This window comes from Gopherus flavomarginatus, chromosome 4 (assembly GCF_025201925.1).
Source record: "Gopherus flavomarginatus isolate rGopFla2 chromosome 4, rGopFla2.mat.asm, whole genome shotgun sequence".
NCBI classification, from domain to species: Eukaryota; Metazoa; Chordata; order Testudines; family Testudinidae; genus Gopherus; species Gopherus flavomarginatus.
Genome location: NC_066620.1, coordinates 203,452,608 through 203,478,966, shown reverse-complemented (window position 1 = coordinate 203,478,966; position 26,359 = coordinate 203,452,608). Strand labels below are relative to the sequence as shown.

Genomic DNA, 26,359 nt, shown 5'->3' with positions numbered 1-26,359 from the left:
AAGACCCAGAGCCTCAAAGATAATTTAAGCTCCCACTAGGAGTTAGGTGCCTAACTACATTTGAGGATCTGGGCCTAAGTGTCTAAGACCATTTTGAAAATGGAGGTTCCTAAGTCACTTAGGCACTTTTGAAAATTTTACCCAAAGCCTGCTGCCAATAACAAGATGGTTTGGGCATCACTTAGGAAAATCACTTTATGCTCACCATCATCAAGGTAACGGGGAAAAATTAACTTGGCTTCCTTTGCTTTGCCAGGAGAGTTTTCTTTCCATTGTTTGAGCTACAGCTGTGTATTTTGCCCTGCACAAGATGGCCTGACCTAAGAGAATCATATTGTTTTCCATGAAATTCACAAGCAGTCTACATGTTAAACTTCCCACTCAGCACAGCAGCGGCAGCTCCTGCTTCTACAGCTTCAGTCTTGTTGTCTTCCACATAGTTCTTTCTGTGAAACCAAGGAGTTGCTTTCAGGCACCTTAGTACAGAATTAGGTGTGTCTGTTTACATTCAGGAGACAGAGAACTTCGTACGGGGGGGGGGGGGGGCGAGGAGAAAAAAACCAAAGGCATTGGAAATGGAAAGAGTTGGAGGTTGAAAATGCATGTTTAAGAGACAAAGATTATTTCAGTACTAGAACAGTATGTTTTTATTTGTTTACATTAGACATGAAGTCCTTTTATATATGCATGGAACAAGGAGGTACCTTTTCTACCCCTTTGTACTATACGGTTTAGCTAGAATAAGGAGAAACTTGTACTGAATTGGGAGTTTACGTTTTTGCCAAAAGCGTAACAATTTGTAGGATTTGATTTTTCCCTGGAAAAAAACCCAAAACGCTTTAAGAACAAGGCCCTCAGTAACCAAAATATGTTTGTTTTTGTTTAAATCACTCAGCAGAGAAATCATCTCTTGTCCATTGTTAAAAGGGAGGTTTAAATCAAAGGAAAATTCTACATATTCTAAAATATACAGACAGCTCTTTGAAAGCAAAGCCAAACAAAACTTTAAGAGAGACCTTTTCCTTGATGCAGAAGTTTTGAGTTAGTTTACTGTGCCGAGCTCTAGTGGAAAGAACAGTCTGAAAAACAAATCTCAGATCTTGTTTTGGAGGCGGAAGTTGAGAAGAGCATTGTATTAATGGAGTATGAGTTTCCTTCAGAGTTTCCAGGCTAAGTCTTAGCTGCAGCAGCAGTAGAAACAAGCTTTAAAATTCATTGGGATTTCATTTTTCAATTTAACTTTTGGAGATCTAAGCAAGCTCCAGCCTGGCTCCCCAAGAGCTTCATTCTCTCACTCTTATGTTGGGCGATCCTTTGTTTCACAAGTAGTCTTACTGAAAACACAGGGACTGTGTGTGGAATAAGATACTACTCAGGGAGAGTAAAAGTGGCATGATCTGATCCAAGTTAAGGGCTACTGCCAAATTCCGATCATATTTGCTAGTGAAAAAAATGTAAAGTAGCTTTAACAAAAGATGCCCTCAACATCTCTTCTGTTCCTGTTTTAAATGCCCCAATTCAGTCAGTGAATGATTCCCCCATGTTCCCTACATCCTCAGCCATCCAATTATTTGACTTAATACTCAGATTGGGATGTGGTTGCTGCTCTGTTCTTCCACCGGTAATTCTGCCTCCTAGTCCTTACTATACTCTTGGTTGAACTGCAGTGCAGCCTCCATCTCACTGTTTGGGGTCCATAATAAGTGGCTCATTCCTAAGCTAGATCCAGAACTACTCCTCCATCCCTCATCACATGTAGCTTTCAGCAAGGCAGGCTCAGGTCTGCTCCTGAACTTTACGTCTCCTGACACTGGAGCACATCAGACCTGCCAGCTCATAAATCCGGATTTCTGTATGACCCAGTTACAACCAATATGGGCCAAAGGAAAACATAAGGCTGTTCCATCTGAATGCACCTTTTCTGGAGAGATTTACTTAACCAACCATTTATCATTTAACTACAATTTTGAAAACTATCTTAATTGACCACACGTGTTATCAAACCAGAGGCTGCCTCCTGCCCCATACACACCCCTCACCCACCCCTCACCTCCACAGTGTTTTTAGCAGCACTTCAGAAAGAGCTAATTAAGCCCCTGCAAACCAATGCCATGACAGAAATAGTTCCTTCTGATTGATAAGAACATCAGTAAAAAAGCAATATTGAGAAGGGCAAGGTTTTCCCTTTTTTTTTTTTTTTTTTTTGTGGCTTCATGTTTTGGTAGCCATAAGTCATTAGTGGTTTTTAATTTTTTTCTGAAACTGAAATAAGGGCTGAAAGGGTGGATTTGTCTTTTTTTTTTTTTTTTTTTTTGGCTAATCTGAGGCATGCCGCCACATCTGAAGCCACTTGGCTCATTATGGATTTCATGGAAACTGATTCCCTGAAAGTGTTTCCATGTGTGTGTTCCCAATATATCCCATCCTCTTCTAAATGAGAGTACAAACTCGCGCACGAGCTGGAAATGGCTTCAGGATGTGACAGAAAAGTCATATGACTGCAGTGGCACTGTGTGTGGCCTTTTCTAAAAGACACCATGTCTTGTGTGTTGGCTTCCGTCCTACAGTAGATCCAGTTTCAAAGAGTCTCTTCCTTCCCGGTTTCTTAAACGTTCTTAATCAAGAACCAGCAAGGAATCCTCTGTCTCTCTTTCCACAAAAGGGAAGTGTATTATTTGAACAGGATACTAATAGAAAATTTGGCAAGGGAGAAAAAAAGAGGGGGTTTAAAGGTTGAAGTTGCAGTGAAATGCCAAGATTTATTTTCCTCTTTGCACAGCATAGTTTCATTGCCTGTGCTTGAGGATCAGATGGAATTTGAGAGTTGTTAGCATGCAGTGGAAAAGTACAATTCATGACAACATGGGAAACAACTATTTATATTGGATTGTTAAGGCACATTTGTCTGAAATAATAAAATAATAATAATAATAATAAACTAGACTCCTAACCCCCATTGTATATTAAATATTATCTTCCCATTCATGGGAGTTGCACAGAATTATTATACAGACACTCTCTATTGCTGTACATTAAAGATTTCAGCCCTGTGGCTTCGTTCTCCTGGTGTATATAGCTCTGTTTAGATTGCTATCCAAGAAATCCTCAAACATTCCCTGCAGTGCATTGTAGCCGGGGCTGGTGAAAAACTGCAGCAACTGAAATTCAAGTGGTGAAACTTTTGGGAAACTGAACATGGTGTTCGTGTTTCATGTGTGAGTGACATCACAAAGTATTGGCCCTTTTTTTGCACAGCATTGTAAATTTGCCAGACTTCTTGTGATATTTCCAAGAAATATTATGTATGTTCTACTTCCATCATACTGCACCTATTGCCTACATTAATAGATAGGTACAAGTAGTGATGAGCCCTTATATAAGAACTTAGTTTCAAGAGGGTTTGATGATCTCCTGCACTTCCTGCCTTCAACTGCTGTGAGTGTTGCTGTGCACAGTTAACTATTAAAGATAGGGTGACCAGATGTCTCGATTTTATAGGGACAGTCCTGATATTTGGGACTTTATCTCATATAGGTGCCTGTTACCCCCCACCCCCATCCCAATTTTTCACACTTGCTCTCTGATCGCTCTAGTTAAAGAGTTGGTGCATTTCACAGCAGAAGCTGATATACTATGTTATTACAGTATCAGAGGGGTAGCCATGTTAGTCTGGATCTGTAAAAAGCAATGAAGAGTCCTGTGGAACATTATAGACTAACAAATGTATTGGAGCATAAGCTTTTGTGGGTGCATACCCACTTCGTCAGATGCACTATGTTATTACAGTGGTGGGAGAAGTGCTTTATATGACAGACTGCATGTTATATAAGATCACATCATCCAGTGCAAAAATAGTGGGGAATAGTTATTTGTGGGGGTATATTATATAAAAAAGACTAACAAATAACTTTTGATGCATAAAAGTGTTAAGGCTTTTAAATTCTATTGTCTTAGCAGCCAGCTCTGTCCCAACATTAGAGAATGTTGAAATTTCTAACAAGTCGAGCTGGCTGAAAATGAATCCCTCTCATCCCCAAAATATAACCAGTTCCTTCTCTCCACCATGATCACACAGGGCCAACATGTGGATTGTGGGGAAGATTACCTAGATGGGATAGTGAAAACTAGAGAAGACAGCAAGGAACCTAATCAAGCGAGTTGAATGGGCAGCATTTGATGGCAGATGAAATTCATTCTTGACAAATGCAAGTGTAAACTACATTTATACAGTGTGCACTCTGTCCCCATCTAGGGGCTGGGCCTGTATAGAAAGGTTTAGGAGTCTGCTGTAGCCTTTGCACCAAGGTACTTTGAGCTACAGACCCATACTTTTAGAACCAGTGATCCCTGTTTCGATCCCTGCTGTCAGCAGTCCGGCCACGGGTGTTGTGCTGTACAAGGCATTGAATGTTGGAAGTATCAGAGGGGTAGCCGTGTTAGTCTGGATCTGTAAAAGCAGCAAAGAATCCTGTGGCACCTTATAGACTAACAGACGTTTTGGAGCATGAGCTTTCGTGTTGCATCTAACGAAGTGGGTATTCACCCACGAAAGCTCATGCTCCAAAACGTCTGTTAGTCTATAAGGTGCCACAGGATTCTTTGCTGAATGTTGGAAGGAATTCCTACTCACTCAAGTTGCTGGGTTCTAAATTAACTAACCACCCAGGAAAAAGTCCTTGGTGTCATTGTGGACAGCTCAGTAAAACCGGTGCACAGATATGCAACAGGGGCCAAAATAATTAAAATACATAAAGAGATAGGAGTTCCTCTCTCTTCTTCCTGTGCAGCCATTGTAGCAGAAACATCCTGTTAAGGGAGTTGGGTGGGTAATGATAGAGCCTATGCTGGATTAAATGGGAAAGTGAAAAGACACTATTTTACCTGCTAAGCAATCTGCCAGATATGCCTGGGAATCACTCTCCTTTGTTATATACTTGGTACTTTGATAGTTGATATTAGATGAACCGAAGTGCTTGGTGGCTACACAAAAAATCCAAGGAAAACATCTATCTAATCTATCTATCTAACTAAAGAACAGATGGTATTTTAATGTGCCACTCAGCTTGCCTAAGCCCCAAAACACGTCAGTGTTAAAAAAAAGTGAAATATCATCACAATTCACATGCGAATAGAGGAAGTGCAAGGCCAGGAAGACGCTATGCAATGGAACAGCTGTGAAGGAGTTAAAATGTTCAGTTGAGTTTTGTTAGACTGCTGTGCTCAATAATATTACAGTTTAAATGGTCCCACCTAGGCTTTGAAGTTTACACCTCGTTGAAGTGAATGGGGAAGCAGTTCACACCTTTACTGCTGCTATTGTGTGTCTGGGGACAGAGTTTTGGTGTACAAAACTGATTTAAAAATGCAATTTGAAAATATTTAACACATATTAAGTAAAAATATATATTTATTTTTTGAATGCCCCAAACAACACAGAGATATTTGGCACAGTTTTTTTAAACTAAGCTTTCCATGTACACAGGATAACTACAGTGTAACCCTAAGGAGTTTTACCCTAACAGCCCAATCTTGTAATCCCACTTGTGTGGATGGAACTATTTGCATGTCAGTGGAACTCCATGCCAGTTCGCTTGTGGGGATCTGATTTCAGAATTGGGGCCTGTTTGAAAGAAGATACAAAAAGTGAGTAACAAACAGAGGGCTTGCAGAAAGGAGGACAAAGCTGGTTTGGTTTTGTTAGGATATCAATAAAACAAGATATTTAATTAAATCAGTATTCCACGCAGGACACCTTCCTAACCATTATCACTGAGCAGTTTATCATGAGCATCTCTGCAGAAGTATGTTTTAAGAAGGGCAGGGGGGTAACCTTAGATTTTAGTTTGGAGAATACATTCCATACATAGGGAGCAGCATGGAAGACACAATGATGGTAACCCCAAAGCCAGGGCTTGATCCCACTCCCATTGACTTTAATGGGATTTGGCTCAAACCCCAAGTGAGTTCCATGTGATTTGGGTTTTTTTAATGAAAGTTGTGTACAGCTCCAATAAAAGTAAATGCACCTCATTAGTATTGTTGTTAAAATATTTTCAGCTCACCTATAACAAGGCAGCTATGCATCGGTGTACACTGTCTCCATATTGGAGAAGGCTAAAAATGTCATTTTAAAAGTTTCTGGTTCCATAGAAGATGGGTTCTCAATTTGGAGGTTTCAAACAGGTTTCAGGGGTCACAACAACCTTCCCTTTCTTTACGACTAGATGGAAAGGGGAATCCCAAAACTTTACTTTGTTGTCAATTGGGTGTCACAGTATAGAAAAGAATGGAACACAGCAAAAAAAATTGTGGGGAGCATCTTTCCTCAATTCACTTTTTAAAAAAACGATGTTCCTGATCTTCTTCTGGCCTTGCTCAGAATATATAGTTTTATGACAGCATAGCTTGCTGAGAAATCCTTAATTACGGATGTACTTGGTTGGTGATAGAAAGTAATAGCTATACTGGCTTTAAAGTAATTTAAAAAACAAAATCCCAGACCTCACAGAATGTTACTTTCATGAAGTAAAAATGATGAGGATCATTTCTGAGAGTAATGACATTAATAATAATTACTGACAATTTGTGTTTCTCTACCACTAGACAGCTATGAAGTGCTTTACAAACGTAGATTCAGAATTTTGTAAGAATTAGCACAAGCAGTAGGAAATTATTATTCTCTCTTCAAAATGGAGAATCTGAGGCACTGAGAAAAAACAAAATGATGATGATAATTATTTCCATAGCACCAAAAATCCCCAATCTCGCAAACATCCACACACATGCTCAACTGAATGCATTCAACTCGTCACACTGAGCTCATGCAGAAAGTTAAGCTTATGTGTAAGCATGTGTAGGATCAGAGCCGAAGCGTGCATGCCAATTAACAGTCATAAAAGGAGGCAGCCTGTGCCACATGGAAATTACACTCTGAGGCAGAGACGACCCGGGCCTTCCGATAGTGTATGCGTATGGGAGGGGAAGGGGCAGAGTGAGGGCAACTGGCTTCAACAGTGTTACTGAGCATGCTCAGTCCATGTGAGCATGCTCAGTACAAGCCAGGCAACAAATCTGGGGTAGGGGTGGCATATGACCCCACATCCCCCCCCACACACATCACCTCAGGCCCCAGTCCTGCAGTTGGATCCACACAGTCACCCCTTGTACTTGTATGCAGCCTCCTTGAAGTCAAGGTCTACCTGTAGGAATCCAACTGCAGCATCAGGGTCTGGTTCTATAAATACTATCAGATGCAGTAGAAGAAAAATTAAAATAAAGAGTGATGAAAGTAAAATAAAATGACACAATAATGCAAAAGTGTGTTTGTGGAAAAAGTCAAATATAAATTGCACACAAAAAACCCCTGTATTAAAAAAAATTAAGGTGGCAAAGTCAAGCATTCGAAAGTTAGGAAATGCCAAAATTAAGGCTGCCTGTGCAACCTTAATTCAGCCCGCTTGTGTGTATTCATGATGATACATTCTTTAATTACATGTTCACATAACTATTTTTCCCATAGGACCACTGCCTCATTCAGTGCCCAAGATGGACATTGCTCACTGAATGAGCAGTTTATTCCCCTTACTGTTCAGTGTGTGGCCCCAGGCCTTATTTACTGCACACTGTTTAAACTCTGCTCTGAGGACACAATTATTAATTTCCTCATGGGTCTTTCTTTGGTGCTCCTCACCACAGCATCTGAGTGCTTCACAAATATTAACAAGTTGCAGGGGGTGGTGTTAGCCTCATTTTACAATTGGGGAACTGAGGCACAAAAAAATTAGGGTCAGAAGTATCCATTAATTTTGAGTGCCAAATCTGACATACCTAGGGAGCTGATTTTTCAGAGTACTTAACATTATATAGCATTTTATATGTTCAAAGCATAGCTCCCATTGACTTCAGTTGTACCTGACAGTGCTCAGCACTTTTGAAAATCAGACCCCAGAGTATCAAGTCAGGCACCCAAAAAAGAGGAATACATAACTAGTGACCTTCCCTGAGAAGTCTGGTTGAAATAACATGCCCAGCATCACATTGGAACTCTGTGGCAGAAGAAAAGATAGAATTCAGTTCTCCAGGACAGCATTCAGCTGCCTTAACCACAAGACCATCCCTTCTCTTTGTGTGGTCTTCTGCTTCATTCACCACACACCTTCCAATGTCTGCAACAAATGAGACAAGGGTCCTACAGACAACTGCCTTCACTATGTAGCCCTGATTCACCTGCAGAGCACGTCCATTTTGTGCGCTGAATGAGGCAAGATCCTGTGGGGGAAAAAATAGTATGCGATCATGTAATCAAGAATTGTATCATAATGCACATGCACAAGGGGTCCAAGTTAGGATTGAACAGGCAACCTTAATTCTCACGTATCCTGACTTTTGAGTGCTTGATTTAATAATCTTCTTTTAGCATAGATTTTTTGTGTTCAAGTTCCTAGATTTTAAAAAAAATAAAACTGAAAATCAAATAGAAATTCCATCACGTGACATCATATTGACAGCCACATGGGTCCTCAGCAAGGTTGGAACTTTTATACACACCGCACAGACGAGCCACTTGTCCTAGTGGCAATACTAGGTTGTTGTGCTCTGTGTGGACCAGCACTAAAGGGTTATGGGACATTTTGCCAGTGGGTTGCACAGATATTTGCTGACAGAGGAGGAATGGTGATATTCAGGAATCTTGGGTTCCATTCTGGGCTCTTGAGGACACCAACTCTTGTGCCAATTATGCCCCAAGCATGACATCTTTTCTGTTCCTTCCAATCTGTCCTGGACTCAGCCCTACTCCCCACAAGGCTAAACAATTATTTTCCACTTGCCTCCTTCTCAGAAACAACAGAACTATTTTGGCTGAAATAAAATAATAATAATAATAATGATATGGAAAATTTCAGCTCAAATGGTTAAAAATTTGGCAAAGTTATAAAAAACTGAAAACTGGATCTTATAACTGGAAGAGTCAGGCAACCGTAATAAATAGGTGTGCTACCACCCCTATCTATAATAAGCTAAACTGCACAAGTAAATCATAGACATTAGGGAAGAAAAAAGCCATAATAAATCAATTAGTCCCACATCCCTGCCTGTTCAGGACAGAATAATTACTGCAATCTTTAAACAGTGCAAGGCATAACATGAAGCCTAAAAGCGGTGAGTACACCATTTAGGTGAAATATAATTAATTAAAATAGTCCCTAGTGATAGTTATAAGTATGCCAAGCTGAGGTCCCTTGGGTCCATCTGTTCAATTGTTTTCTAATATAGCATAGAATAGACAGACACCATTGTATTTTCTCATACTTTTTTTTAATGATTATACAGTGCACTGGATTGTTAAAAATCCCTTCCACGGCAGACATATGCAATACATTTATGGAATGTTTCTTCAGTAATGTCCCAATAACAAAAAATGACTAAGCACATTCCAGCAAATTGCAATGTTTGTAAGTTATAAATTTATCCCATAATCCTTTTAAAGTCCACATCAGCTTGCTGTACCCAGAAGGAGTTAATACACCCACAATACATTGCAGTCTATAATAATTGGAAGTGATTGGCCAAAGTGCTGAAACCAGGCCGGAAATTTGTTGCATTATTCTCTATAAACTACAAGCAGAGCTCATTAATTGAAAAATGAATGTCAACTGGCATTAGCTGGCATCCGTAAATTGAAATGGAGAAATGATCGTGGCACACGCTGTGCTGTAAACAATATATCAGTGAAGCTGCAACAGGTAAAAAAAAACAAACAAAAAAAAAATCTCATGCAAAACCAATCCTAGACTGTTATTGGCAAGCTCCCAAGTCTAGGGTTTTTAATGAGGCTTCTGCATCAAAATAAGTGAAACCACATGGAATTTTAATTGTTTTTATTTTAAATACAAAACACAAGAGCAGTATGGTCTGCAGGAAGGAAAGTACATACTAACCTGCTGCTTTAGTGTAGAGATTGACGTTTTAACATTACTTCATTTCTGTTCTAAATTTATATCTCACAGACGATTTGTATGCCATACTACATTTGTGCAGAACTTACCTAGTAAATTTAAGTACAGTTCACCTAAACTCTCTGAGATGGAAATCCTTTGGGTAAAGAGGTAAACTCTGATATGATTTTTCTTTTATGTTGTTAATTAAGCTCCATAAAATGATCATATCATAGAAGATGGAACTTGCATTAGAGATCCCTATTTCCGTTTTTGTCTTTGCAACAGCAGTGGAGGAAACACGGTTTTCACTAAAGAAGTGTAGCTTAAGCAAAGCTTTCAGCCCTGAAATAGGCTGCAGGTTGCATGTGCCACTCATGTGAAAAGTGACACTTTGTGAGGCTGGGAGGCCTCAAATTCAAACTACTTTCACTACTGGTATATCAGAAAAATCGACGTAAATCTTTAATTGTGGACTGGGATGTGGGAGAAGGATGGAGGGGTGGTATTTCAAGACGTGTTTTACAGCACTTTCAAATTATTATACTATCAACCAGGGGTGGCCTGAGAAGGAGACAGAATTTACCAAGGTACATTGCCAGAGAGCCACAGTAATATGTCAGCAGCCCGTCAGCAGCTCCCCCTTCCACCCCCCCTTGGCTCCCAGCACCTCCCACCCACCGGCAGCCTTACGGATCAGCCGCACCCCGACCCTCCCCACACCTCCTAATCAGCTGTTTTGTAGCGTGCAGGAGGCTCAGAGGGGAAGGAGGAGGAGCGAGGGCATAGCAGGCTCAGGGGAGGGTGCAGGAAGGGATGGAATGGGGGGAAGGGTCTGTTGCAGAGCCAAGGGTTGAGCAGTGAGCACCCCCCGGCACATTGGAAAGTTGGCACCTGTAGCTTCAGCCCCCGAGTCAGTGCCTATACAAGGAGCCACATATTCACTTCTGAAGAGCCGCATGTGGCTCTGGAGCCACAGGTTGGCCACCCCTGCTATAACATCATCATTACTTATGTGTATGGCACGTTGTAGCACAAATACAAATAAAGATAGATTCTGTGCCCAGAAGGGTTTACCATCTAAGATCCCAATCCTGCAAACAGTTATGCCCATGTTTAAATTTACATGCATGAAGTGGTTGCAGGATCAGGGCCTAAGTTAAAACAAAAGCAGTAGAAATAGATAAGACAAGGGAAGGGGGTGGGCCTACGGCAAAGTGAGGTCAATAAAATGACATGGGCACAGGGGAGGCTAGAGTATGAGTCTCCAGGGTTACAGTTTTTAAAAGATGTGATATCAAAGGTTTGATGCAGTGAGAGTTAGATTTTCCAAGTAAGCCTGAAAAAGTGGGTTTTAAGATGAAAAACAAGACATGGCAGACATTTGTTTTCCCATTAAGAACTCTCTGCAACCCAGCACTTTTCTGATCAACCCTGAAAATAATATGCTTGCACAAGGGCAGTACAGAAATGTTGGTAAGGAAACACATTGCAACTTAATCCAAAAAGTTAAAGATGTGGCTGAAAGGGAATTTGGCGAATTGGGCAGTGACCAAATTGCAAGTAGGAGTAATGCAGACATAACCCTATAGGAAGAAATTACATTTATTCAGTGTTTGGGTAAACAGGACTCTGTGCTTTATAAGCAACAGTGAAAAATCATTAAAAGCATCTTGGGCTTTTTAAGAAGAATTTTACTTATTGCAAAGAAATAAAATATAAATACTTAATGTATGAATGCCACATCTACCTTTGAATTTAACTTGCCCCTGTGTAAATTAGGAGCAACTTAGTTCAAGTCAGTAGAGTTACATTAATGTGAAAGCATCATAAGCACTAACAGATTCAGACTCAGTATCTCAAGCAGCTGGAAAAACTGTACAGTAACCTTACATTTCCTGATATGTATCAGAACTTTTCACCGTATAAAAGGAGCAATATGATAGCATTCCAGAATAACAGCTTTGTTTCTGGGTGGTATGTTTGTAGTTGCTGTTTGTAGTTAGGAACCAAAGAATTTGCATGCAGTGACACAGCGTTTGCTATAAAAGTACAGTAGAACCTCAGAGTTACAAACATCTCGGGAATGGAGGTTGTTTGCAACTCTGAGCAAAACATTATGGTTGTTTTCAAAAGTTCACAACTGAACATTGACATAATACAGTTTTGAAACTTTACTATGCAGAAGAAAAATGCTGCTTTTAACCATCTTAATTGAAATGAAACAAGCACAGGAACAGTTTCCTTACCTTGTCAATTTTTAAAAAAAACTTTCCCTTTTTTTAGTAGTTTATGTTCAACCTGGTACTTGTGTTTGTTTTTTTCTTTTTATTTTTTAATCTCTGTTGCTGCCTGATTGCGTACTTCTGGTTTCAGATGAGGTGCGTGATTGACTGGTCAGTTCCTAACACTGAGGTTCTACTATACAAGCTATATTACATTCAATAGTGCTGGGGTTTGGTGGGCTGGTAAGTGGATATGGAGTCATTCATTTCTAGGTCACTGATTCAACTCCAGATCAGGTAGTAGTAATCATATAATGATCACTCCTAGAAACGGCCCCACACTGGAACTTTAAATCTAGCTCTCTTTAAATTTCTGAAGAGGCTGGATTAGAATCCTTCACTTTCAATCAGACCTTGTGATTTTACCCTACACCAGGAGTCGGCAACCTCTGGCACACGACTCGCCAGGGGTCAGCAACCTCTGACACGCGGCTCGCCAGGGTAAGCACCCTGGCAGGCCGGGCCAGTTTGTTTACCTGCTGCTTCGGCAGGTTTGGCCGATCACGGCTCCCACTGGCTCCAGTTCGCTGGTCCAGGCCAATGGGGGCGGCAGGAAGCTGCTGCCAGCACATCCCTCAGCCCGCGCTGCTTCCCGCAGACTCTATTGGCCTAGAGCAGCGAACCGTTTCCAGTGGGAGCTGCAATCAGCCGAACCTGCTGACGCGGCAGGTAAACAAACCGGCCCTGCCCGCCAGGGTGCTTACCCTGGTGAGCCATATGCCAGAGGTTGACGACCCCTGCCCTATGCCTACTCCGGTTCTGAACGTTGCCTTTCGGCACATTTCTAATCACCACCTGGCTGCATTTCAACTGGCTTATGTCAAATGAGTTAGTGGTCTTGATGTAGTTTCCAGTGGTCAGGTGTCGAAATCATAAAAACCGCCATACCAGCTGATGGCACTCAACAGAATCCTTCTGCTTTAGGGTTTTCATTCATGCCAATCGTTGTCTCTAGCCATCAAGGCCAAGGACAGGAATTGACCAACCTACCCCCTCACTAGATGGGAATGTTTTCAGGTCAGGTTTGAGGTGAGTCATCTGGCATCTGACAGGAGCCCTAAATTCCCTTTAAAATATAACAGATTTGTGGTTTTGGGAGAAGAGATGGGTGAACCTCATGGGTCCTGAAGTTTTGCAAAGCTGCTGAGTTCTCAAACAAAGAAGCACAGAGCCGAAGCAGTTTTAGCTTCTGAACACTTTCCCTGCAATTTAAACCAGTGCTCCCTCCATATGCGTGTACACACACTTCATATGAGGAGAAAGTGAGCACACACTCTAAAGGGTTGTGCACTAGGGAAATATATCCTTCCTACCTTTAAAGGTAGGGCGGCACAAGTGAGTGCCCCTACTCTGCATTCTATTTTTTCATTAGACAACTTCTTTGCCCCTTTCTCTGTTCCCCCTCCCCAATTTTCATTCTGCCAGCTCTCTAATCCAGCTTCCACGATCCCTGTTTCTGCTCCTTCCCCCCCAACTTGTTTCCTAAGCAGAACACCCAACCTATTATTTTCATACCTAGGATGTTTGAAGGGAATTGGAAATTGGGCTAAATGAGTTCACCCATCCCTGCTTCATGTCAGAGACAAACTTATTGTAGAATGTTACCACCAAGAACATTAGAGTAAGCACGGTGCTGTGGCATGTATAGACAACCAGATGGAAGAGACACAATAAGCAGACAGCTTCTGTGAATAATGAGTGTTGGGCTTGCAACTTGCCATGCACTGTGCTGAAAATTAAAACGCGCAAACTTCCTTGCAGCTTGGTGGCTCACTCTGTTTTAAAACTCTTGACAAGGAGCCAATAACCTTTTTCATAGATGAAAACCTTGTCTGGTGGATCATGACCTGAGATATATTGAGTGATAAGAATGGTGGGGGCATATTCATCCCTGGTTTAACTCTGTTGATGTCACTAGCATGACTGACTCAGTGTGGCCAGCTCTTGTGATTTTATTGTAAGTCTCAGGATAATGACTGTTCTTAAACCCCAGCTTTTGAAGGCCAGTGCTCACATGAGACTCAGCTTTCTTTTAAAACAAAAGTTTTCTAGCACTCATGGCTGCGGAGGAAAGCCTGTAACGGTGACCCAAGTGCACCCTCTATGCTCAGAAACCAGAAGGCAAACAAAATGTAATTCAGCATTTATTATTTTTTAAAGTCTCCTGAGGGGGTGGGGCTGACCAGTGTATTTTTCAATGCTTGGAGTTGGCAATACTACTAACTCCATTGCCATCGGTGGAGTTACACTAGGGATGCTTTTGGCCCAGCATTTGTATAAGACAGGTCTATGATTCTTTTCCTTGCAATGTGTTATTTGATATGATTTGCTATTCTTTGGGGGACCAAAAGAAGTGGGTTTTCTTTTAAAAAAATATCACTTTATTATAAAAAAATTGATATTTACAGATTTTTCCCCCATCTTTTGTTATAATTTTTAGGTGCTTCCGAGCTGGGCCCATTTTCAGATCCCAGGCAGTTCACAAGCATTTCATCCCTCACTGAGAGCCGCTTCTCCAACCCACGAATGCACTATCCAGCTACCTTTACCTATACACCGCCAGTCACCTCAGGCATGTCACTGGGTATGTCAGCAACCACTCACTACCACACCTACTTACCACCGCCCTATCCAGGCTCTTCCCAAAACCAAAGTGGACCATTCCAGACCAGCAGCACTCCATATCTCTACTATGGCACTTCATCAGGATCATACCAGTTCCCCATGGTGCCGGGAGGAGACCGCTCCCCTTCCAGAATGCTTCCTCCCTGCACCACCACATCAAACGGCAGCACATTATTAAATCCTAACTTGCCTAACCAGAATGACGGTGTGGAGGCTGATGGAAGCCACAGCAGCTCCCCAACTGTTTTGAATTCTAGTGGCAGAATGGATGAGTCCGTTTGGAGGCCATATTGAAATTTTCTCTGCGCAGCCCAATCTCCATGAGCCAAAAACAAATGGTCGACAAACTACAAAGTGCCTGTTTTTTAAATAGATTTTACTGATATGTGCAACTATTTAGATGAGATGGTAATGGCCATAAATAACGCAGGAGTGACCAACCAAGCACAATCCACGTTTCAGATTATGTGGATCAAAGCACATATTTTTCTTGGAATCATTTTACACCTTGTTTTATATTTAAAATGTACTTTTTACATACAAAAATAACCCAATATTTTTTGGTCTAGACTGTTGTCATAAATAGTGAGTTCGTTTGCCAATGAGGAGAAAACGGACTCCCCAGTTATCAGGAAAAACATGGCGAAGCAAGGCAAAGGTTGTGCTCCATTTTATTTTTTAAAAACCTTGAGCTCCAGATACAGTTGCAATCATACAATGTATGGGACCCTGTTCACTCACATAGTGCAATTCAACTGGCTTGTATTGGTGCACATGAAAAGGAAAGCACAGATCAAGTTGCTTCCATTTTGCTATAATACATTCAGATCATGGTAGATGTTCAAAATTTCTATCCAAGCCTTGTTGCACATAAAAGTTGGAACTTTTCGGTTCATTACTTTTTTGTCTTTTTGGTACTTAAAGAGAGTCTTCAAGGTACCAATCTCAATAGACAATCTTGGGGTTTCCTCTTTATTTTTCCTATAATTATTTTTCCTTTGTCCAATGAACCAAAAATAAACCCCAACCCTCCAAAATTAAAGCAAAATCTTATTACTTATGCAAAAAATAAAAATGGCAATATATGATACTCAAGCCAAAATGGTATAGGTAGTACTTGTGTTTGGCTGGAGTTTTTTTCTTTTTAAATTATAAATGTGTGAAATTTGAAATTATTTGCTAACATAAATCATATAACTTTAAAGAAATATTTATAATTATTTAATGACATTTGGACCCTTTAAACGTCTCTTAATGTAATGCTATGTTGACTTCGGTCTCTAAAAGTGGGTTGTTTTTTTAAAAAATAATTAAATTTCTTCAGGGGTATGAACCTCAGACCGGTACCTGAACTCTGAAAAACAGTTCCAGTGTGAACTGGTTACAATGTGATTAACCCTCTCCCCAAACCAAAATGCATCCGTATCAAATTATTTTGGATGTATCTTCTTTAAAAAATACCTATGAAGGAAATGTGTTTAAAATGTTATTAGCTATCTGGTTGCCTTCAACACAGTCTTGCCTTTTAATCAATAATAACTGAGCTGGTTGAAAAACAGGAAGGAAAAATGAGTGCTTCCCCCCCAGATTTTCCTTTCTCTCTGTTTTTTCATCAGCATTTGAAAAATGTTAAATTCAAAACATTGTCAATTTTGACAATATGTTTCTAAGTTTGAAACGTTGACAAAAATTTTGTCAGCCTCTCAAAATTCATAAAAATTTCAACTTGCAGTTCCTCAGAAATGGGAGACAGGGAGAAATTGTGATTAATGTTTCTTTCATTGAAATTTCAACCAGCTGTATATAATAATTAGGTTTATGAAACAAAACCAATAGTATTTAGCCTCTTGATGTGATTTAGTCACAATTCACTAGCATCAAATGCTAGAGCAATGAGGATTCTTTTTTGTTTACTTTTTAATAGATATGGCAGTTGTCATATTGCAGAGACAAGCACAAGGGAATAACTGCTCTGCAGACCAATGCTCTGCCAGTCCGGTGTTCAGCAATAGTCAGATCTTCAAACTTAATACTGAAGATGCAAGTCACCTTAAAGCCCACTCCTGGTTATTAAACATGGTACACTAATACAGGGATATGAAATTGCACCTGATACCCTTAATCAACATGTCTGCTACCAAACTGTAAACAGAGGCACCCAAATTTTGCAGACCAAGAGCTGTACTGGCAAGTTCTCAGGAGTCTGATCCTGATACAAACCCCACTGAAGTTAGTGGGAATCTTTCCATTGATTTCAATGGGTTTTTGGATCAAGCTCCTACTGTACATATTAACCTCCTATTCAGCAGTCCATCCATATTCAGCAAAACACTTATGCATGTGCTTAACTTTAAGCACATGCTTAATTCCCATTGTCTTCATTGGGACTTGAGAACACGCGTAAGTGTTTTGCTGAATCAGGGCCATAGAGTGGATCAGATTGCAGCCACCCTGGCTTTTAACAAGAAGTGCAGCCTGCCTAGGATTCATGTTCCCAGCATGCAGTGCTCTCTGTTGACCCAGCTAGCCTTAATTGCGTCCAGTAACCAGTATTCTCCATGGGCTGCAACTCTATTGAAAATGAGGATGTAACCCTCACACTAAATACATGGTGAACAGTCATCCAGTATAATAATTTATCTGGACAATATAGACATTTTCATCATCAGTCAATGGTTTAGCCAGTCAGCTACAGAGATTACCATGGTACATTCCTCACAATTTGGTGTGATTACTTGCTCTTAAAAAAAACAAAAAGTCGTTGCCTTCTAAAGGTTGTATACTAAGTATGCTTAAATAAGTAAGACACTTTTCTAATACTTAGTTTTCCTTCAAAGATGGAAGCTGTAATTGATTCTATTTATTGTTTGTGGTAGCTTGAAGCATACCACTGTCCATTTATTTGTAACTGTAAAATACGTTTGCTAATTTCAGCAGCACTTAAAAAGCCAGTGTCTGGTTACACATTTCAGTTTTGTGTTTTGTTTAGTAAGCAAAAGAAAAAAAATGTACTGCCAATGCAAGCTGTTTCCTATTTAATAAAAGGTACTATATTTGTACATTATTTGTTATTGCTGAGAAGGGCTTTTTAAAGATTTACTGTATGCATATTAAGTAATTTTTTAGGGATGCTTTTGTGTTGAAATGTTGTTAGAGTGGCTGCAGGCAGCAACCCAGAAATTTTTTTCTCCTTAAAGATTTTGTTGTACAATTCAAGCACTTCATTTTATTTCTGGATAAATCCATCATAGACCTGATTTCTGTTTTGCTCAGTACCTACATAACTCTGTTTGTGTCACCCCCATTGTTCAATTGGACCATTAGGGACAGAATTGCAAATAGCTTAAGCATGCAATTATGTAATGCAAAATGCATGCCTAATTTGTTGCACTTGCGCTGTGGCAGACCAGGTCGATTGGGAGTGGGGGCGGGGCTCATGCTACTGCGCTAAAAATAGATGCATAGACATTGCAGTTGGGCCCTAAAGCCCATCCTCCTCTCTAGGCTTCAGAGCCTGAACTGCAGCCTAATCTTCAACTTCAAAGCACTGTCTAGACCGCTATTTTAAGCACAAGTATCATGAACCCCCCAGTCTACAGTCTGTTGACCAGGGTTGGGTGGTCTGCTGCCATGGCTTATGTGGATATGCCCTTAGCTTCCAGGATCACACAGGCAAATGGCTTATTTTGCCCATGTGAGCAGGCAAATACTAAGAAGGAGACATCAAAAGCACCCGAAGATTTAGGAGCACAAGCCCCATGGACTTTTAATAGAATGTGTGCTCCTATATCCCTTCGGCACTTTTGAAAAATCTCTTCCTATATTTACACAGGTGATTGGGGGTAACTGCACAAACACGTCAGTGCACAATTGCATGTCTGAGCTTTTGGAAAATACTTCCAAGTGCATTTGGAAATGTTCTTGATTCAGAATTTCTGGAAAATATTATGTTATGGAATTAGAGTGTCATTTACATTATGATTATTATGAGGATTATTTCCTCAGAGGTACAAGAGCCCTTTTCCTTTGGGGAGTGGAAGTGTTGGTGCAGTTCATGGATTTAGAAAGAAAGAAATGCCTTTGTTAACCTCCAGCTCTCTCAGATTCTACCAAAGATGTACTTACATCAGAACAGGTATGATGTCCTTTATACAAAAAAAGAGCGGTAAATCCAGCCTTCCGTACTCATATAAGTAGGCCTACTGAAGTCAATGAGACCACATGTATGAACCGAGTTGGATTTGACCTAAAATGTCATTAGAGTGGCATTTATGGATTCTTTTACCAGACCAGCTGCTGTGTACTTCTTAGTCTTCAACTTCCTGCCAGCAGTCCCCCAGCAAAGATTTATCAGTCTCAACAGGTGCCATTTTGAGTGGGGAAACTTTTGCACTGTCATACTTATCGGAATACGGCTCTGCCTTGGTTACTGGAGCCTGCCATGCAATCCAGGAGATACGATGTGCCAGGATTCAGACAGACAACAAGCCATGAACTAAAGCAATAATTATAACCTGTACCAGCCATGATTTCAAGATCAAAGAAGCCCGATTCTCGGAACCCCTGAATTTCTTACTGTTTTTTAATATAATGCATTTCATTTTAACACTTTCTGAGAACTTTTTTAGATGTTTGTTTACTTCCATGTTTACAGATAACTCTTTGCTTTTTTTTTTTTTTTTAAATGCAGTACTTTTAAGTATATCAGCCAAAACCATACTTTTACAGTAACTTTGTTTTAGGTAATACAAGTGACATTCCTTTTTGTTGTTGTTGTTGTTGTTAACTATGTTTTACCAGTCTTGAATTTCTGCTGGAACAAAACATTTGTAGCATTTCTTGTAAATACAAGCTTTAATTTTTTTATTTTTTCAAATACCATTGCCCAAGATTTGCTTTTCATGCACATATTGTACAAACACATTCTGCTTTGTGCCACAGACAGCGATTGTGGATGAGTTTACTTTAAGTTCAAAGGGACTATTTGTATTGTATGTTGCAACTGTAAATTGAATTGTTTGGCATTTTCTCATGATTGTAATATTAATTTGAAGTTTGAATTTCATTTTCAATAAAATGGCTTTTTTTTGTTAATGTTCTTCATTGCTTCTTCTCCTCTGCTGTCTCTTTAATTATCCAAATCACACACCAGAACAGTCAAGGACGAGATACAGCTAATATACCATGGGCTAATATACCAAAATTTCAGTGGTTTTTTCTTTATTTTCTGCAATGTTTAAGCTTTCATCTAAACATCAAGATAAGTTTCCAGTCTGGATGGCTGCAAAGAAAACCATCCAGATCTGACCCCCCACCCCAAATACTGCTTTCTTCCTGAGTTTGCAGCCACACTACTTTAAACAGAATTTTTCAGAGGGATGTGAACAGCCCCGTTCACTTTAATGGAGTGATGATTCTGAAACCTAATGGTGAATTTTAACAGAAACAGCCAGTTCATGAGGCATTGTAAGGAAAGCTTCGGATTTTGGGGAAACCTTGAGTAGATTTCAGCACTCTTGCTTCTACCTGACTGACCCCCAGCACTGGCTCCAGGCACCAGCTCAGCAAGCAGGTGCCTGGGGCAGCCAAGGGGAAGGGGTGGCACGTCGGGCTCTTCGGCGGTGGATCCCTCAGTCCCTCTCCGAGGGAAGGACCTCCTTCCGAATTGCCGCTGGAGAAGAAACCAGTGCAGTGGAGCTGCCGCCCTTCGTGGCTTTTTTTTAATTTTTTTTTTCTTCACTGCTTGGGGCGGCAAAAACCCTGTAGCTGGCTCTGCTGACCCCTGCTTCTGGTCAGACTAATTGTGGGGAAGAGACCTGGGAGAAGTTAACTTCCTCCTCTCCCCATGGCAGCGGCAGCAGGAGATCAGCCTGGTGGGTGAGCAGCTCAATTGCCACAGGACCATGTGGAGGAATAGAGTGAATAACTGTTTGCATTGCTTGTGTCTAAGAGTATCCCTGGTAGAGCATTCCCACAAAATGCCTTAGCCTCATAGTATCAGTTTGCATTTTTTTTTTACCTTGTGACTAGAAAACTACTTTGCATTTATAGCAGCTCTTAGGTGTGGGTCTGAGACAGGAGCAATGTATCCGCTGCCTGCAGTTGAAGGCATATGGATAGGAGTTAATAGCTCTTTTTCTTTCCACCAGTTTGACTGCATGTCTAGTAACAAAGGGCAAAAAAGTAGAGGTGCGGTTTTGATATATTGTACTTTACTCAGGATTGAGGATCCAGTGATAATACCAAAGGATCACTTCTCTAGAAGCCCCGTCGGTTTCTGTGAAATATAGTTAAAGCAATTAGGTCTCTGCCCTTTGTAATGATGAAGATAACCTTCCTGACATGAACCAAAGCAGTGCTTCCAAAGAGAAACAAAAGCTCAGGGAGGTGTGATAGGCACCATCCGTCTCAAGAAATCTTTAATGCTGAAGTCTAATGATGGAAATGTAAATGGCAATTTAATAGCTATTTAATAGCTACCTGTTTTAATACAAACATCCAGTCCCTAGATTGTGGGTGAAGACAGTACCAGTTTGGCCCCGACTTTAGGAAAACTTTGCCTGGAAAGCAAGAACCACCAGCATGTTGGCAACATACTTCATTCTCTAGTGCATCAGTATATTCCAAGTCTTATTGTTAATGAGTTTGGTAAGCGCTTGTACCATAAACTATAAAAATCATTAGTGCATAGACCTCTTGGTCAATCAGAGCACAGGGATGGCTGCAGTCACCGATTCATAACTGCAGTCATTTTCAGTAATCGTAGAGCATGCAACTCTGCACTCTGATTTGCCGCTGCCCTGAGAACTCATCATTCACATTCCCTCAGTAAACATGGCTGCCTCAACTTTTGTTTAGTATCCAAGAGAAGAAAAATGTAAAACAGAGCATTCCAATAAATTAGTGGAGGGATTTTCAAAAGCACACAAACGCTATGGACTTTAGCCTCAGACTCCAGACCAGATTTTGGTTATAACCACAGAGAGGAAGCACCCTTGTATCTTATCTGCTCCATTCTGATCTCAGACCAGTTCCACTTCATGCCTTCAGTGAAATTTCCCCTGATTTACACAGGTCTGAGAACACTGGCAAGCCCACCAAAGAAAAAGAGAGACTTGTACTTTCAGGGTGTGCAAATGTAAGGGAAGGGGAAAATATCAGAGTATTTCAAGCTGATTTACAGCACATCAGCAGTTTGTTTTGCATAAGAAATAGTTTCTTTCTAATTGGATGATGAGCATGAAGGTGGGCTTCATAGATAGCTGAAGGAACAAAGGGATGTGAACTGAAAGCTCATGTGCTTTCCTAGAAGAAAACATAGGAATTACCAGACTGGATCAGACCAGTGGCCCATTTAGATAGGCAGATAATCTGTGAGATAATCTGCCCCACAAAAGTCTCATTCTAATTCCTAGTAGTTAGAGACCATCTTAAACCCTGAAGCATAATCACTGGTGCTGGAACTAGGGTTGTTGGGGGTGCTGCTGCACCCCTTGGCTTGAAATGGTTTCCATTATATATAGGGTTCATCGTTTGTTTCAATAGCTCTCAGCACCCCCATTATAAAAATTGTTCCAGCATCCCTGAGCATGAAGCTGTTATCTCTTCGAAAACTTTGTTTGCATTAATTGTTAAATCTCTGGATATTTTTGTTATCCATATTAACAACTTAGCCTCAACACCATCATATGGCAGCAAGTTCCACAGTATAATTCTGCACTGAATGAAAAAGTATTTCCTTGTATCCATTTTGAATGTGCTATCTTTCAATTTCATTTACTATCCCACTGTTCTTCTGCTGTGAGAGGGAGAACAGAAGCTCTAAATCTACTTTCTCAGTGTCCTAAAACAAGCTCTTGGGACAGCATCTGTCTTTATGTTCAGCACTGAACTCGCTGTTAACATCAAACAGACAAATTATACAGTGTTTTTACAAGAGGAGGGAAGATAGAGTCCTATATTCAAGCAGCTGATATGCAGATTTTTGTCAAATTCTGCAAGTTCCCAAGCACTAGATCTAGGCGATTAGTGGGGAAACTATTCAAATGTTTTTGGGAGGAGTTCACCCCTGGGCAGAGTGTTGGCACTATTTAAACCATAGGACTGCACTGATATACAGTCAAGGAATAGAAACAATGCCATGTGAGTCAAGTAACCAGCTAGGAATCCTGTGGCACCTTATAGACTAACAGACGTTTTGGAGCATGAGCTTTCGTGGGTAGGTATATATGTGTGCTAGCAAGCAAGCTAGAGATAACGAGGTCAGTTCAATCAGGGAGGATGAGGCCCTGTTCTAGCAGTTGAGGTGTGAAAACCAAGAGAGGAGAATTACAGAACCTGCCCCTGGATATTTCCATTACATGCATCTGAGGAAGTGGGTATTCACCCACGAAAGCTCATGCTCCAAAACGTCTGTTAGTCTATAAGGTGCCACAGGATTCTTTGCTGCTTTTACAGATCCAGACTAACACGGCTACCCCTCTGATAAGTAACCAGCTGTACTGCTCATATAGCCAAACTTAAATTCATTCTTATAGGGAACAGTTTGAGAAGAATGCAGAGGCTGAAATTTGTTCGTAAAAAGTATGTTGGGCAATTTCAAATAACAAACAAATGTATTAAAAACTTGCGAGCTGTTCACAGACGATTTGTGAATAGAGGCTGAGTCCGGGAGATAAAGGGGGTTTGCATGAATAGTTTGAGCAGCTCAACTCGGCATCTATAAGGAAACAGCCCTTAGCACGTCATGAACTAAAAGCGAAAAACGACAAGAAAGAAATAGAGAATACAAGGTTCACTCTTATTGGTACTATCATAACTTTAGTCCCAGATTTGGACCTTAGCGTCCAAAATATGGGGGTTAGCATGAAAACCTCCAAACTTAGTTACCAGCTTGGACCTGGTACTTGCTGCCACCACCCAAAAAATTAGAGTGTTTTGGGGCACTCTGGTCCCCCTGAAAAACCTTCCCTGGGGACCCCAAGACCCAAATCCCTTGAGTCTCACAACAAAGGGAAATAATCCTTTTTCCCTTCCCCCCCCCTCCAGGTGCTCCTGGAGAGATACACAGACACAAGCTCTGTGAATCCAAACAGAGTGACTCCCCCTCTCCGTTCCCAGTCCTGGAAACAAAAGCACTTTCCTCTTCACCCAGAGGGAATGCAAAATCAGGCTAGCAAATCCAACACACAGAGATCTCCCCCTGATTTCTTCCTCCCACCAATTCCCTGGTGAGTACAGACTCAATTTCCCTGAAGTAAAGAAAAACTCCAACAGGTCTTAAAAGAAAGCTTTATATAAAAAAGAAAGAAAAAATACATACAAATGGTCTCTCTGTATTAAGGTGACAAAATACAGGGTCAATTGCTTAAAAGAATATAGAATAAACAGCCTTATTCAAAAAGAATACAAATCAAAGCACTCCAGCACTTATATTCATGCAAATACCGAAGAGAAGAAACCATATAACTTACTATCTGATCTCTTTGTCCTTACACTTAGAAACAGAAGATTAGAAAGCAGAACCTACTTCTCCAAAGCTCAGAGAAAGCAGGCAGACAGAAAACAAAGACCTCAGACACAAAATTCCCTCCACCCAAAGTTGAAAAAATCCGGTTTCCTGATTGGTCCTCTGGTCAGGTGCTTCAGGTGAAAGAGACATTAACCCTTAGCTATCTGTTTATGACAGGTACACAATCATTATACATCTCTCTCCATGGCTGTAGTATCTGAACAGGACTTATCTCCAGAACACTGCTATCTCTCTGTAACATGGGCCCCATTTACTGTGGTATCTGAGCTCCTCACAATCGTTCATTTATTGATCCTCACAGCACCCTCTGTGAACAGTGAGTTCTTATCCCTATTTAACAGATAGGTGCAGAGAGCTTAATGCCTAAATTCTTGTTGACTGCATCAACTTTTGGGTGCCTAAATTGAGTCATCTTAAAAGGGTCTGATTTTCAGAGGGCATGTGTCTCAGATCTTTTCAAAAAAACAATTCCCTCCATTTGCGCATCCAACCCCTCCCTCGCCCTCCAAACCAGCACCAAAAAATCACTAGCCACTTGCAAATTTAAGGTTAAATGACTTGCCTCCGTAACATCTTTCTATGGGTTGCTAATGATCCCCTACATAACCTAAGTTTCCCCAAATGTAAAATAGAGAGATGAATACTTCTTTACTTTGCGGGGTTATTTGAGGATTAGTTAATATTTACTGAGTGCTTCAGCCATGCTATTTGTTATTTTAATTTCCATTTTTATTACAAGTTTGGTGTTTGGGTCTAAGCCACATCAGTTTAAACAGTGTGTTCCTAAACCACACATTTACAGAAAGTTAACCCAGTTTGCAAGTTGCTGAGCAGGCCAATAACAATGCAGACGTAAGGCCAAATACTGCTCTGTCAACAGATTCACCCTGGATTTACAAAGATATAGCTAAGACCAGGATACAATTTGATCTGCACTTAACATAATTTTCAGCCTCTCCTTTTCAAATAGAAAGAATCATTAAGATGTAGCATAAACGTTGATAGAATAACCCAACATTTGAAAGAAAAAATGCAAAGTTTAAATGTGACATTATGTAGCAAGTTGTCAGCATTTCTATGGTTAACCGGGCTGGATTCTGATGATCATTACATCAGTGTACGTCAGCAGGAACTCAGCTGACATCACTCAATAGCTTAGTGCTTTATCACTCCGTCAGGTTTTTTTTACGCAGAATTTTTCTTTGACTTCAACGGTGACTTCTTAAAAACTGATGGCACCGTATGGCCATTGGGGGGCCAGATTCTCACAGGCACAGAGAAGTAAAGTGCCCAAATTCCATAGAAAGTCAATGGGAATTGAGTGCTAAACTCACTTTGAAATTGTCCCCCTTCATTTTTATTCCTACAGACTCTGGCATTTGTGCACTTAAATATACATACACTGGAGCATAAATACTGATGTTTACATTTTCCTTTCTGCAGTTTTTCAAAAACAAACAACCCCCCCACCAAAAGTAAAAAACAAGTCCTTGGTAGCTTGAGCTCATCCTACTGCATCAAACTGCTCCGAGATCAACTCTGTGCAGCTTCTCCCAAAAAAGAGAATGATCCTGATCCCGAATTCTGGGAAATCAGGAGCACAATGCAAGTGAAGGAAATGGCAGGGAATAAGAAAGGCAAGCACTGGGCTCTATTCATTGAGTGAGAAGTGGAAAGAAAGAATAATTCAAGCAGGTCTCTGGAATCTTGAATGATCTTTGCCATTTTATTGCCAGTGGTGGTGTTCTCCTAACAGAGCAGGATGTTCTCATTTTTTTAACACTAGCCAGACCAGATGCTAAATTCTATCCTGCAACACACTGGCTAAGTGAGAAGGGGAACAGCTGATTTCTGTTAAGATGAACACCAGGAGAATAAGCCAAGACGTATGAGAAATCTTCCAGAGTCCTTTGCTTTGCAAACCCCTGTTTGGCAGCAAGATCACAGAATCAGGACTGAAAATCCAGTTCGTACTTCTGCTT

At 40.6% G+C, this 26,359-nt stretch overlaps 1 protein-coding gene across 3 annotated transcripts in view; it reads left to right on the top strand.

Annotated features, from left to right (window-relative positions):
* RUNX2 (RUNX family transcription factor 2) overlaps window positions 1-26,359 on the top strand; it is a 292,810-nt gene that overhangs the window by 93,958 nt on the left and 172,493 nt on the right. For 2 of the 3 annotated variants that reach the window (XM_050950843.1, XM_050950842.1), the window contains one exon: window positions 14,661-19,939. The exons of the other annotated variant lie outside the window; for it this stretch is intronic. In XM_050950843.1, the coding sequence (XP_050806800.1) occupies window positions 14,661-15,139 (479 nt within the window). In that variant the 3' untranslated portion in view covers window positions 15,140-19,939. Of the gene's footprint in view, window positions 1-14,660; window positions 19,940-26,359 lie in introns of those variants that run through there. 3 annotated transcript variants of the gene reach the window in all.